At 36.8% G+C, this 12,223-nt stretch overlaps 2 protein-coding genes across 4 annotated transcripts; both read left to right on the forward strand.

Moving 5' to 3' along the window:
- The first annotated feature begins 3,512 nt into the window (after positions 1-3,512).
- LOC147539487 (homeobox prospero protein) lies at positions 3,513-6,623 on the forward strand. 3 transcript variants are annotated; one of them, XM_086644416.1, is made up of 5 exons: positions 3,513-3,673; positions 4,095-4,222; positions 4,301-4,359; positions 4,882-5,026; positions 6,016-6,623. In XM_086644416.1, the coding sequence occupies exons 3-5, from the start codon at positions 4,325-4,327 to the stop codon at positions 6,280-6,282; spliced, it is 447 nt and encodes a 148-aa protein (XP_086500542.1). In that variant the 5' UTR covers positions 3,513-3,673; positions 4,095-4,222; positions 4,301-4,324; the 3' UTR covers positions 6,283-6,623. The 3 variants fall into 3 exon arrangements, with proteins under 3 accessions (XP_086500542.1, XP_086500541.1, XP_086500543.1); XM_086644417.1 differs by having other exon boundaries at positions 3,565-3,673; positions 4,312-4,359; XM_086644415.1 differs by having other exon boundaries at positions 4,095-4,359.
- A 1,139-nt stretch (positions 6,624-7,762) lies between these two features.
- LOC147539488 (peroxisomal membrane protein 13-like) lies at positions 7,763-11,198 on the forward strand. The gene is made up of 5 exons (XM_086644300.1): positions 7,763-8,112; positions 9,145-9,369; positions 9,567-9,925; positions 10,343-10,435; positions 10,682-11,198. The coding sequence occupies exons 1-5, from the start codon at positions 8,088-8,090 to the stop codon at positions 10,892-10,894; spliced, it is 915 nt and encodes a 304-aa protein (XP_086500426.1). The 5' UTR covers positions 7,763-8,087; the 3' UTR covers positions 10,895-11,198.
- Positions 11,199-12,223: the final 1,025 nt, after the last annotated feature.

The following is a 12,223-nucleotide window of genomic DNA, read 5'->3' on the forward strand; positions in this document are numbered from 1 at the left end:
CAGGGGACACTCGCTTGCCTCGTCTTGTTCTCCCAAAACGAAGTGTTCTGGCGAAGGGACCATTCCCTTCGTCGGAACTTAGAGGGGAGAGGATGTGACAAAAGAGAGAAGAGAGATGGAAGATGATGAAGTCGCCAGTCACATCCAGTCGGCGACTTTCTGCCAGCGACTTGTAGGGTGAATTTAGTTTGAGTGTTTTTGGTTTTCCACCTTCCTCAAAAATTTTCTTTGTTTCTCGAAAACATCGACCTTGATAGAAATATGACCGAATAACAAGATTATTAAACCATCATGAAGCATGAAAATGATGTAATTAACAGATTAACGGAATCTATTACTTTGAGGGGTATTAATAATTACATAGTTACATGTGGAGGTAGACTCAACACTTCCTTGACAATGACACGATAAAATTCTTACTGATAATAATTCTGTTGGTTTGAGAAGGTATTGTCAATCACACCGTTATATCATGGGTGTCAGTAGCATAAGCAGTTATTTCGGGGTTAAATCAATTAAATAGATGTAGAAAACAATAAAAGGGATATTTTGCAAAAGGGGCAAAGTAATGTTCCAAGTGATGAGTTTGGAGCACAAATTTGAATTTTTTTGAGTTTGGAGCATTGACTAACTTTGACTTAATTTTCCATCCAAAGATAACAAAAACTAACTTTTTAACTTAACTTTCCATCCAAAGTTAACGGAGACTAACGGATGTTACTGTCAATTTTTCATCAATGTTGGTTCTAGCATCGACGACTCACATTATTTTGCATCAAATGGTCGGAATTAACTCATAGTTTACGGCAAAAACTTTTTCTTCTGTAGAAGAAGTTCACTTTTAAACCAATACAAACTCCATCAATTCATCAAATCATTAAGAAATGGCCCCAAAGTTAGTAATTAAGGTGGATGCAACCCTGACTTGCTGAGAAAATTTGTTATGATCGATGATTGAACTAGATTAGTAACTCTTATATTTTTTGATATTTTGGAAAACATAAAGATACTTAATTGATGTAAAGATTGTTATTTTTTGGACGAGCTAAGTTACTTTGATTTAAGAGTTTACTGTTGTAATTTTTTGACAAAACTTAATTCCTAGATGGATGAATGTGAACAAAGTGTTGGAAACATTATATAAATATTTCAATATTTTTGAATGCAGGTTAAGTTCATTTAATGAATTGATGAATGCTACATATGGATGAATCATGTAATTTTTTTTAGTGTTTTGTACTAAACTTCAATAGTTTATGAAAGTTTATATGAAGATAATGGAGTTTGCATTGGTTCAAAAGTGAACTTCTTCAAAAGAACAAAAAGTTTTGGTCGTAAACTATGAGCTAATTCCGACCATTTGATGCAAAATAATGTGAGTCGTCGACGCTAGAATCTAACAGTAATGAAAAATTGACAGTAACATCCGTTAGCCTCCGTTAACTTTGGATGGAAAGTTAAGTTAAAAAATTAGTTTTTATTATTGTTGGATGGAAAATTAAGTCAAAGTTAGTCAATGCTCCAAACTCAAGAAAATGAAGATTAAACAGATGAAGGAAGAGCTATGTTTTTAGTTAGTTTCTCTGGATTTCTTGTTAGACTTCTATTATGTTGGTTGGATTTCTTGTTAGACTTTTATTATGTTGGTTGAAATTTCCGACAATTTCAGTCGAAATTTTCAACGTGTCAGTGGTTATGCACGAGATATTGTAAGTGTGAGTTTGTGCACCTAATCAAAATTTCCAAACTAACACTCTGCATTAGCGTTTACTGTAGCTCGAAGATTAAGAACGAGAAGCTTTGTTGCAAATCCCTCTCCAATTCTGACTAATGCGTCCCAAATAACGCACCAACACGAAAGATTTAGAAAATGGTGTCCACAACAACTAACAAGTCATCTCGTTCATCTTTACAAGATTCAACATCAACTTAGCTAGACTTTCTAAGCGCCCATTAAAGCCAGCACCAATTACATTTTTTGCAATGCAAGATCGAGAGTGGAGATAACGATATTCTTGTAACAGGAAAAGAAAGTAATCCGTCAACGGAAACTGAAAGCGCGACAAATCCATGGAGTGTAGTGGAATCTCTGTGTCCATAAGGTAACGACCCTTGGTGGAAAGGGGTAGACAATTAACCTGGTCAACTTGTGTGAATGGGCTAATAGACGAAAGATATAAATCCGTTCTTAGTAAATGAATGGCAAAAACCACGGAGAGGCAAAATCAAAATTGACGTCGACGGTTCATATTGAGATTCAGAGGCATCAACGGCTGTGGTGGCAAGAAATGCTAATGGAGACATCATTCTCTCAAAAACACTTTCATTCCCAGATCGGCAACGCACAGTGAAGTCGAGGGTTTCAAGTTAGGGTTTCAATTAGCGGCTGATCTTCAACGGACGGGTTTTAAATTGGAAGGAGATGCAAGGGTAATAACACCGCTCATATCCGACGGTTCTGAATCAACTCTGTGGCGTCTATCAACTAATCCAGGTCGTCCGCATGTGTTAGCGAGAGATTTCCACGCGTCCATTCGGTGGTGCTCCCGAGTATGCAACCAGCTAGCCCAATAATTGCCTTCTGATGCTTTAGCCCGTTGACATTGGAACATTACGATTTAATCCCTTTGCTGTTAAATTTTTCTTTTAGTTCCTTTATTTCGTTTTTACGAGGCTTAAGAATTAATTGTAAACTCTTGTTGGTTTAATTTATGCTTTATTCTCAAAAGTAACTTTTTTTTTCGAATCAAACTTCATTAATAGGCCAAAAGGCTAATGAGAATTACATCATGAAGTTGAAAATCAAAAGACACAAATCAAAACAGACAAAAAGTCAAGTTATGCCCACTTGGGGTGCCTCTAGAGCTGCCTGATCTAACTGGTAGGTTACTTTTCTGGTGCAGTCACCACTAACCATTGTGGGTAGTTTTATAACTGTTGCTTCTTCCACTCTCTTCTCTTCTCGCCGTCAACCGTCGGCGTGCAGATCTCCAGTCTGCGCCTCTTCTTCTTCAGTCGGATTCAACTTGAGTCTTCTACTACAAATTGTTATGATGTGTCCCAAAAAACCACAACGTCTATAGTTTACGGATTGAACTTCGTGGGATGAATTTTGGGTTGTGACTGATTCCGGTCGGTGGAGAGAGTTATAAGTTGTTGAAGAAACTCTCAATGGTTGTCCATGATCAAACACTCGATCCTGACTAAATACGAAAACAACAAAAGGATCTTAAAGATCAACATAAACAGATCATAAAGACCAACAAAGAAAATAACCTTTATTTAGAAACGAAGAAAGGAATCCGGCGAAGGAATACCCTTCGGCGGAGAAATAATGAAATTCCCTCGAAGGTTTACTCTGGACAAGCGGATATGGAGAGAGAGGAGAGGTTTTTTATGAGAAAAAGAAAAAGTAAATCTCTTGTGTTCCAAGTCAAATTCAAATGAGACAACTGGATGCATAAAAAATCGATGAGGGTGTCTATAAGGAAATTGAAAAAACTTTTGTATCCAAGCCCACTCGGCTTGACTTGGGATGAAATCACTCTCTCTCTCTCTCTCTCTAACCTTGGCGGTTGGCCCTAATCGATCAAAACAGTAGAGAGAGAGAGGAAGAACACTTCATCTTCTTCAAATCAACCGTCATCTTCTTCTTCCATCATCAATCTTCAAGGTAAATCTTCTTCTTCTTCTTCTTCTTCATTTTTTTTAATTAATTCTGTGTTTGAATCGATCTTCATATAAATGTACTTCTAGAAAATGTTTAGAATATTGTGTTCATTCTTGTAATCATATCTTATTGATAATAAATTAGGTATCAGTATTATATACAAAAGAAAAGAAGAACATCTAACCACCGCATCCTTCATTTACTTATAAGGGTTTAAATGTCTGATTGAAAAACAAACATGCTAACTTGTAAAACTATTCACCCAATTTAGATTAAAAATTAGGGTTATGTTTTGGAAGTTCTATAAACCAAAGTAGATTATTATGGTCACAAACTAATTATTATGGAAGTTCTATAAAATTGATAATTGTTTTACAATTCTCTATTTGTTCAAAGTAAAAAAAAATTAACCTAATTTGTGTAGCTGAGTAACGAGCACGACGAGCTGGAAGTAGATAAACGGACTTTGTTTCACTCGGAGTTGAGCTCGAGCCCACTTACCAACTAACTTGAATCTCCAATCGTCTCTACTCACCATCCCGTGTCAGATAGGTTGTTGCACTTTCTTGGTCTGGGTTGCTATAATTTCTGTCGATGCCTTCTAAGTGCTGGATAACATCTCTAAATTAGAATTTGTACAGTTGCAAGCTCTCTATGGCAAATTTACCCAATGCCCAGAGGTTTCTCAAGTAAGTAATTGATCCAATTTGTACTTTCAGTATATTCATCTTGTTGTTCATGACAAGCTCTTTGTTGCTTTGAATGGTTCTTGAAAAGTATAAACCCTTGTGGAAGATAGCTGATTATGAAGTGTAAAACGAAGAGAGGGAAAACTGTTTTCTTTTTTTCCGTTTGGTGGGGATCCTTGAAGAATTTTATCTTGTAGTTTGATGATTTAGAGAAGTGGGGTGATCTTTTTCTGGTTATCCATGAAATATCTTGCATTTTTCGATTGTGTTTTTTATGATTCTACTTTTTCGAAAGACAAAATTTGAAGGGGAAAGATTTCTAAAGCTAATCTTTTCAAAAAAGTTGGTCATTTATGTTACTGAATTGAGAGTGTTAGTTTGAGTTCAGTCTAAAAATTTCTGAATGAAATTATAATAGGAAGAACTATTTGCATTCTGTAATCATTTTATTTGTGTCTGATTTCTAGTTTTCTGAATTTTTAACTGATATCAAGAGTTCATAATTTGTTGCTTATAATTCAGGAAAATAGGATTGGGGAAGGAAGATTACTACTTCTGGAAGCAAATAGGGAAAGCTTTACTCTGCACTTATACGATCTTTGGTGTTGCTTGGTTATACAATGAAACATCTCCACTTGGTTGGTGGACACTTAAGCCTCGACCCAAGGTAAAAAATATTTTCCATAATAAATCGTCTTCTAACCTGTTTTACTGAAGAAATATATATTAAAATTCTTCGAATCTTGGTATAGCTCTTATGCAGCAATAATTTGTTAACTTGAATAAAAAAACAAATGCTATAATGGAAATGATGTCTTTTTCGTGATGACAATTGCCACCATTACATTTTTGCCGTTATGTAGAATCATTTTTCCCGTTAAAAACATATGTGCCCATTTAGTTACTGTTAATAAACTAATACGAAAGATTTGTTATTATAGCAGTTTTTTTTTACTAATTTCGTGCATTAAATAAAATTCTAGTGACCGTATTTCCGTTATAATGATAAGAGCAATGGAGCTAACAATTTACCATAGTTTAAGCACTGATTTGAACCGCAATGATGAGATATTTTCTTCATGATGCAACAATCTACGAAACTTATCCAAACTTTATGTTCTTGCATGTGCTTAAAAATGCCCCACAGTTATAATCCAAGTCTCAACTCTCGCCGAAATGGTTAACACACTGAAAACCATTTCTTGGGCAGATACATAATTTATGTGCATTCTTGCTATGTTCTCTCTATTCGACATTTCGACTATTACACGCGGGTTCTCATTGTCATCAAGTTGTCCCATTGTGGTCTTGATATTGTCATAGAACGATTGCGTCACTGACGATGAGATTCTATCTGTAAGGAACTATGTACGACACTGATTCTATCTGTAAATGCTATGTAAGACATCTATTCAAGCAAAAGGTATAGAAGAGAGGTGTGTAAGACACATTAAGTACATGCAAGATGTGGTCGAACTGCCTGGTATGCAACTTGTAGGATTCACCTAGTCTTCCATTTTCCAAAGGAAGAATTTCATCCTTCTCTTTTTCAATTAACTGATTCTCATGTACTTATGATATTCTTGGATGCTCATAGTTTTATTAGTTTATTATTAAGAGAACAAATTGCTAAAGATCAACTTTGCATCATTTCAGGAAGAGAGAGAAATGGCTCACTTATACGAGCGAAGGAAATATCCATACCCAGGAGACGAAGAAGCAATGGAAGAGTTTGTAGCAAGTGGAGGTATGATTGGCACAACTATCACTCCAAAAGGTTTTGTTGATTCTGGAAATGACTCTGATAACTTTCAGAAGCAATTACAATCCAAGAAATTCGAACAAGAATCACTAAAACTTTGGTTAAGAATGAGGAATGAAGTCATATCTGAACTCCAAGAGAAAGGGTTTGACGTGGAGTAACTGCAGATACCCGAAAACCATTTCAAAATACTAAAATTAAGGTCTTGCATAGACAAGTCATTCGTTAATCAGTGTGATATCTTAAATCAGATAAATGATGAGACTTGAGATGACAAATACGGGTAGTTGCTTCTACAGATTATTACTTCAGCGGCTTAATCTGCTAATCCCGTTTAAGCTGAAATTTCATAGGGAACCATGTGCGATGTTGCCTGTTTCTTCAGTTTTATGTTCAATATCTGTTTCTTGTTTCACTACTACTCTAGTGTATTTTTGAAGATTTTTAATTTGAAACACTACTTGAAATTTGTTAATAGTTGGGATGAGGTTGTTTTCTATTCTACTAGTGTTTCATATTTTTCTCTTGGACAAAGCTTGTCCAGTCTCCTAGTTTATGCCCGAGTAGTCCTCTTGTCTAGTCGTCTAGGGAATGAAAAATTGCTCCTAACAACTTACGAAGTGTTCATAACAATTAAAAATAGGCTGGGTTTTGGGAAACAATAATATTTTCTTCGAGTACATTGTGAGTTTTGTCAAAGTTTTTCGTTACAAAATTTTACAAGAAAATTGTAGGTTTTGTAAAAAAATTCCGGGCAACACAATTTCTTCCTCATCTCAATGCCGACCGCCACTGTAGACCACCACCTATATTTCTCTCTTTTCTCCCTTTCTTATTCATTTTTCCTACCATCACCACTTATATTTCCTCTCTCCCATACCTTGTCTCTCCTACTCACTTTATTTATCTATTTCGACAAAGGGAAGATCCCCTTTGTCGGAATTCCGATCAACTTTGGAGGATTTCCCTTGTTTGGTGGAATTCCCCAAACGAGACTAGGATTCCAGCGGAGGAGACCCTTCTCTTCGTCGAGAATGAATAGAGAGGGAGGAGGGAGAGAAGGAGGAGGGAAAGAGAGAGAGGAGGAGAGAGAAATGACGATGAAGGGTGGCAGTGATCAAAGAAGAAGAGAGAAAGATTTGGAAAAGAAAAATATTGCTGGCAATAGTTGCGGCGGCCTTTGAGAGTGGAAAAGACTGGTTGTGGGGGTTCGGAAAATCAAGAGAGAAACTAAAAAGAAATCATAAAAATTTTACTCAAGATTTTGTACTCTAAAATTGAAATAAACAAGATGAGTGTAAAAATAAACAAAAAGATGAATGAAAAAATTTGTGTGTTTGTATATATACACAAGGATGAAATCAGTATTAGATTGAATATGATTTTGTAGAGATCATGGATTATACATAGGTATCTGTATTTTGGAACAGATCGGGAACAACAAAATATTGGACTTGTGCCTTTTATTGGATTATGAATGTATGGAACTTACATTTAGGCTTAGATATTGGCCTTTTGGGCCCATGGTTAGGTAAATAAAAGTTGGTAAAGATTAGAAGATTATAGAGGAGGGAAAATGAATTTCTTCAAATGAAAATATTGAAAAGTTACTTTTTTTTTTTTTTTTTTTTTTTTGTTGAGTATTGAAAAGTTACTTACCAACCCAAACAAGTTGGTAAGAATGGACGGTGAATAGGTCTTGAGATGGATTTATCATCGTAGTTGACGTAATTTAAATAGAGGAACACGCGAGGAAAAAAGTAGGTATTATTAGTGAAACAAAGAAAAACAATCTCTACTCGCTTAATTCAGTCGCCTTTTCGGACAGGAGGAGAGGACTCGCCCCTCATTTTTCTCTCCCTCTTTTTCTTCTTTCTGTCTTAAAAAGAATCTCATCTTCTTCTTCATCATCGTCAACTCCACCTCAAAATTGTAGTTTTTCTCTTCTCTACTACTACCGCCATCCATGGAACCTAGAACTCAATCAGGAGGTGATTTTTATTCTCTCTCTCTCTCTATACTTTCTATGCTTTTGTAGTTGCTGTTTCAATTGATTGTTATTTGTTAGTTTTCTGGTGAATTTCTCTGTAAGGATTATGATGATACGATGCGAGAAATGATTTGTTTTTTCTAGTATTTGATCACTAAATCTTATTACGATTCATTTATTAGATGCTAATTGTGTGAAAGTTAAGGTCTTTTTGTGGGAAATGAATTGTTTTCTATAGATGCTGCAAGTTTTACTTTATTTACAAGAAGATTACGCAAAGGTTTTGACGAATTCTGCTTAAACCGGAGCAGAATTTAGGTTTATTTAGCTATGATATATGTTCTCTTTCTCTTTATCTATGAGAAAATTTAGTATGTAGTTAGGTGAACTTTCTTGCTTTTTGATATATCTGTAGTTGGATAATATTAGATGATTAGATCTAGGGTTTAACTCTCGTCTCATTTTCTGCTGGGTTTGTTGCTCCAAAAATGTTTTGCCTAAAGAATGGTGTTTAGGGAGTTTAGGGTGACTGTCCTTTTCTAATCTATAAGTGATTTATGAGAAGGTTTAGTGGTAGAGTTGGGAAGTATTCTCGATTTGGCTAAGTTTGTGGTTATATGTGAAAGCTAGGGTTTCATTTTTAAATAAAATAAAAGTCCAAGTTATCTACTGGATCTAATCTGTTGGGTGATATTGAGTCCATTTTTGAAAGGTTTTTCTTATGTGAGATTCACAGACCTTCACTGTCTAGGTTTGTAATCAACCAAGTTGTTTTGTTGAGGTAGTGGTTCGTGGGAGCTTATTGTTTTGACACATTATTGAACAATCAGTAGGTTTTGGATATGATTGTGTCTAATTTTTGGAGTCCGGGCCTTAATTTCATAAAGAAAGATGCTTGTCCCATGCTTTTCCTAGACTCCAAATAGAGTCCCTTGAAACCCCATCTTAATTAGCCATAGGTTGTCTAGTTTGTTGTTGAATTGTGTTATCTATTTACTAATTGCTATTTGGGATATGAAATTTGTTGCTGAAGGTAATAATCCCCCACCAAAACCTTGGGAGCGAGCTGGCTCATCGTCTGGCCCGACACCTTTTAAACCTCCTTCAGGTGGTAGTACAAGTAATGTCGTTGAAGCTTCAGGGACTGCACAACCTGGAGAAATTGTTTCTAATGCTACCGGCAATACTGCTGTTAATACAACTGGTCTAGCCAGGCCTGTACCACCAAGGCCTTGGCAGCCAAACAACAGCTATGGCGGTAATATCAATACTTATCTCTGACACCGTTATCATTTATTGGGCTACTTCAAATACTAATAACTAGCACCTATTATATATAGACACAGACACTGAAACAACAAAAACACAATAACACATACACATATACATACAGAACACACACACACAACTACATATGTGCACATGAGTTAAATGATATTCAGATATTCAACGCAGGTTATAATTCATCTTCGAATTACGGATCGGGATATGGATCCAGCATGTATGGTGGTGGATTAGGGGGAACATATGGTGGTGGATTAGGAGGGACATATGGTGGGGGTGGCATGTATGGCAGTAGCATGTACGGTGGAGGTATGTATGGAGGTTCTAGTATGTATGGAGGTTCTAGTATGTACGGAAGTTCTGGTATGTACGGAGGTGGTTTAGGAGGTTCAATGGGCGGGTATGGGATGGGTGGCATGAATGGCATGGGTGGCATGAATGGCATGGGTGGTCCTGGTCCATATGGTGATCAAGATCCAAATAATGGTCCTGCACAACCACCAGGCTTTTGGATTTCTTTCCTTCGAGTGGTAAGCCCTACAAATTTGTTTATTGCTTTTGTAGTCTCTATGCCCAGTTACTTGGTCGTTCTTAATCCTTCGTCACTGTCCCTCTCTTTACAAGGTCCACTATTAGAGACAACCTGTCTAGTCTTTATACTACTTGTGCTGTTTAATACACTTACAAGTTACCACTACAAAGTTGTATTGATCTTGTCCTGTTTTACATATCTACAGCTCATTGTTCTTGCATATATTTAGTCGATGAAGTGCTGAAGTATTGCTTGACTAACTCTTTGTAAGCAATGTTATTTGGGCATAAATGCAAAACCATAGTTGTGATGTGATAAAAGCAACTCATTTGGATTAAAAAAAAAACTTCTATTGCAAGTATTGGCAGGTGTTTTTGGATTTCTAATTTGACTTTATTTTCTTTTCTCTCGGCAGATGCAGGGTGTAGTGATGTTTTTTGGCCGCATATCAATCCTCATAGATCAGAACACCCAGGCATTTCACATGTTCATGTCCGCGATGCTGCAGGTATTCCTCATGCTTCTATATTTAGTTTCATATCTGCCCATACGTAATGATAAATATGCTCTCTTTTGAGTGGGTGAACTTTTAATGAAACACTTGGTTCACCCATGTTGATTTCAAGTTGTTACCAAGTCAGCAGTTAGGCGAACATATGTTAGCTGAAGTTTAAGATCTCATTTGACAGAATGTTTCAGTTTATAAGAAATCGGGACTTCCCATCTTTCTTTAACACAAAACTACTTTCTGCAGCTATTTGATCGGTCTGGTGTATTATATGGCGAGCTTGCAAGATTTGTACTGAGAGTGCTTGGAATTAGAACAAAGCCTAGGAAAGTACATCCAATGGGTCTGGACGGGCTTCCTGGTCCACAGAACGGTCATGGTGGCCAAAACTACATTGATGGACCAAAGGCTGGTCCAGTTGGAGCTTGGGACAATGTTTGGGGAAAGGATGGTCATTGAGTGATGAAATTCTTGCTTGTATTGCCGATGCATCTGAATAGGGGAAAGTTTGTCAGGGGAGGAGAAGTGGTAAATGATTGAACAAGAACGTTCCTCCCCAGCTTGTACTGAAAGACCTGGGGATAATTATAGTCATCTCTCTCTCTGTTCTCTCTCTCTGTTCTCTCTCTCATGGGTGGGGAAGTGTTTATTGATTGATGCTCTCGTTGTAGCATAAACCTCTCGTTGGTTTTGTTGTATGTCGGAGGAGTAATGATGTGTTTTTAACTTGTGATGAAAGGAAGATATTCAGTTCAGAACTCAAGTCCCTTGTTGATACAACTTTTTTTTTCCTTCTTACCTTATGGCATCTGAGATCAATTTTCTAGATACACATCAATATGCATTCTTAGACCAATTGCCACAGTGAATTTTTCTTGTTTCCACTATTGGCGACTAGGAGGGCCTATTCTCAAAAGTGATGCTCCCGAATTGTTCCCTACAAGTGGGGGGACTGCTAATAATTGAGTATGAAGTTCCAAATTTAGAATTGGACCTACATTGATGGTTTTGAGCTTGAGATTCAACTTGGGTGTGTCTTGGGTGAACATGTTGCTATATATGGGCTCGTTTAGTGGTTTATCCTTTATCTTTGGTAGTTTGTTGTAATCAAGTTTCTTTGTTGAAAGATTCCCTATTTTGAGTAGATCGTATTGCCAATCTTGCATATTTTGTGGGGAATGTTTCTTGTTGCGGGACTCTTGCGTCCCTAATTATTTAAATACTTAAGGTATTTTCCGCCCAAGATCTTGGATTAGACTCGGGTTTAGGATGGAAATGTATTAAGCTCGCTTCTACCCCCATGTTTCAGGATTAAGGTATCGGTTCTACTTTCGTAGAGCTCCTTTACTCTCCAAAATCCAGGGTAGGCCTTATTGTACTTAGAGCCAAAGCAGGACTTAGGCGTCTAGGACACTTGTACGAATCCCCAAATTTGAGCTTGAGTAGTAGAGCTCTTTCGGATTCCTCCCTGGTGACTTTGATCCGTTGAGTTTTTGGTCTTTTGTTGACTTATTGACCTAGTCAACTGATGGCCCATTTGTGGATCATTAGTCCAACCAAGCCTACTCGACCTTGATAATAAATAAAATGGTCACTAATTGACTTTCCTCAATAAGTCAAGAAAAGACCAAAAGTCCAACAAGTCAATCCGTCTCAAGGTAATATGATCGCTGAGTTCGAAGAAGTCTGCCACCTAAGCCCATAATCAGGAGGTCGGCAAGATCATCTAAGATCAGTCCTGCCCTGCCTCAAATACAACCAATTTCGTCCTTGAATTTACTAGAAGAG

The sequence above is a fragment of the Eschscholzia californica genome, unplaced genomic scaffold (genome assembly GCF_041429995.1).
Source record: "Eschscholzia californica isolate CP2 unplaced genomic scaffold, dmEscCali1.0.p SCAF_5, whole genome shotgun sequence".
NCBI classification, from domain to species: domain Eukaryota; kingdom Viridiplantae; phylum Streptophyta; class Magnoliopsida; order Ranunculales; family Papaveraceae; genus Eschscholzia; species Eschscholzia californica.

Coding starts and splice junctions, on each gene's coding strand:
- LOC147539488 (XM_086644300.1), top strand. CDS start 8,088: ATGGAACCTAGAACTCAATCAGGAG. Junction 8,113..9,144: donor ACCTAGAACTCAATCAGGAG/GTGATTTTTATT, acceptor TTGTTGCTGAAG/GTAATAATCCCCCACCAAAA. Junction 9,926..10,342: donor GGATTTCTTTCCTTCGAGTG/GTAAGCCCTACA, acceptor TTCTCTCGGCAG/ATGCAGGGTGTAGTGATGTT.
- LOC147539487 (XM_086644415.1), top strand. CDS start 4,325: ATGGCAAATTTACCCAATGCCCAGAGGTTTCTCAA. Junction 4,360..4,881: donor AATGCCCAGAGGTTTCTCAA/GTAAGTAATTGA, acceptor CTTATAATTCAG/GAAAATAGGATTGGGGAAGG. Junction 5,027..6,015: donor CACTTAAGCCTCGACCCAAG/GTAAAAAATATT, acceptor GCATCATTTCAG/GAAGAGAGAGAAATGGCTCA.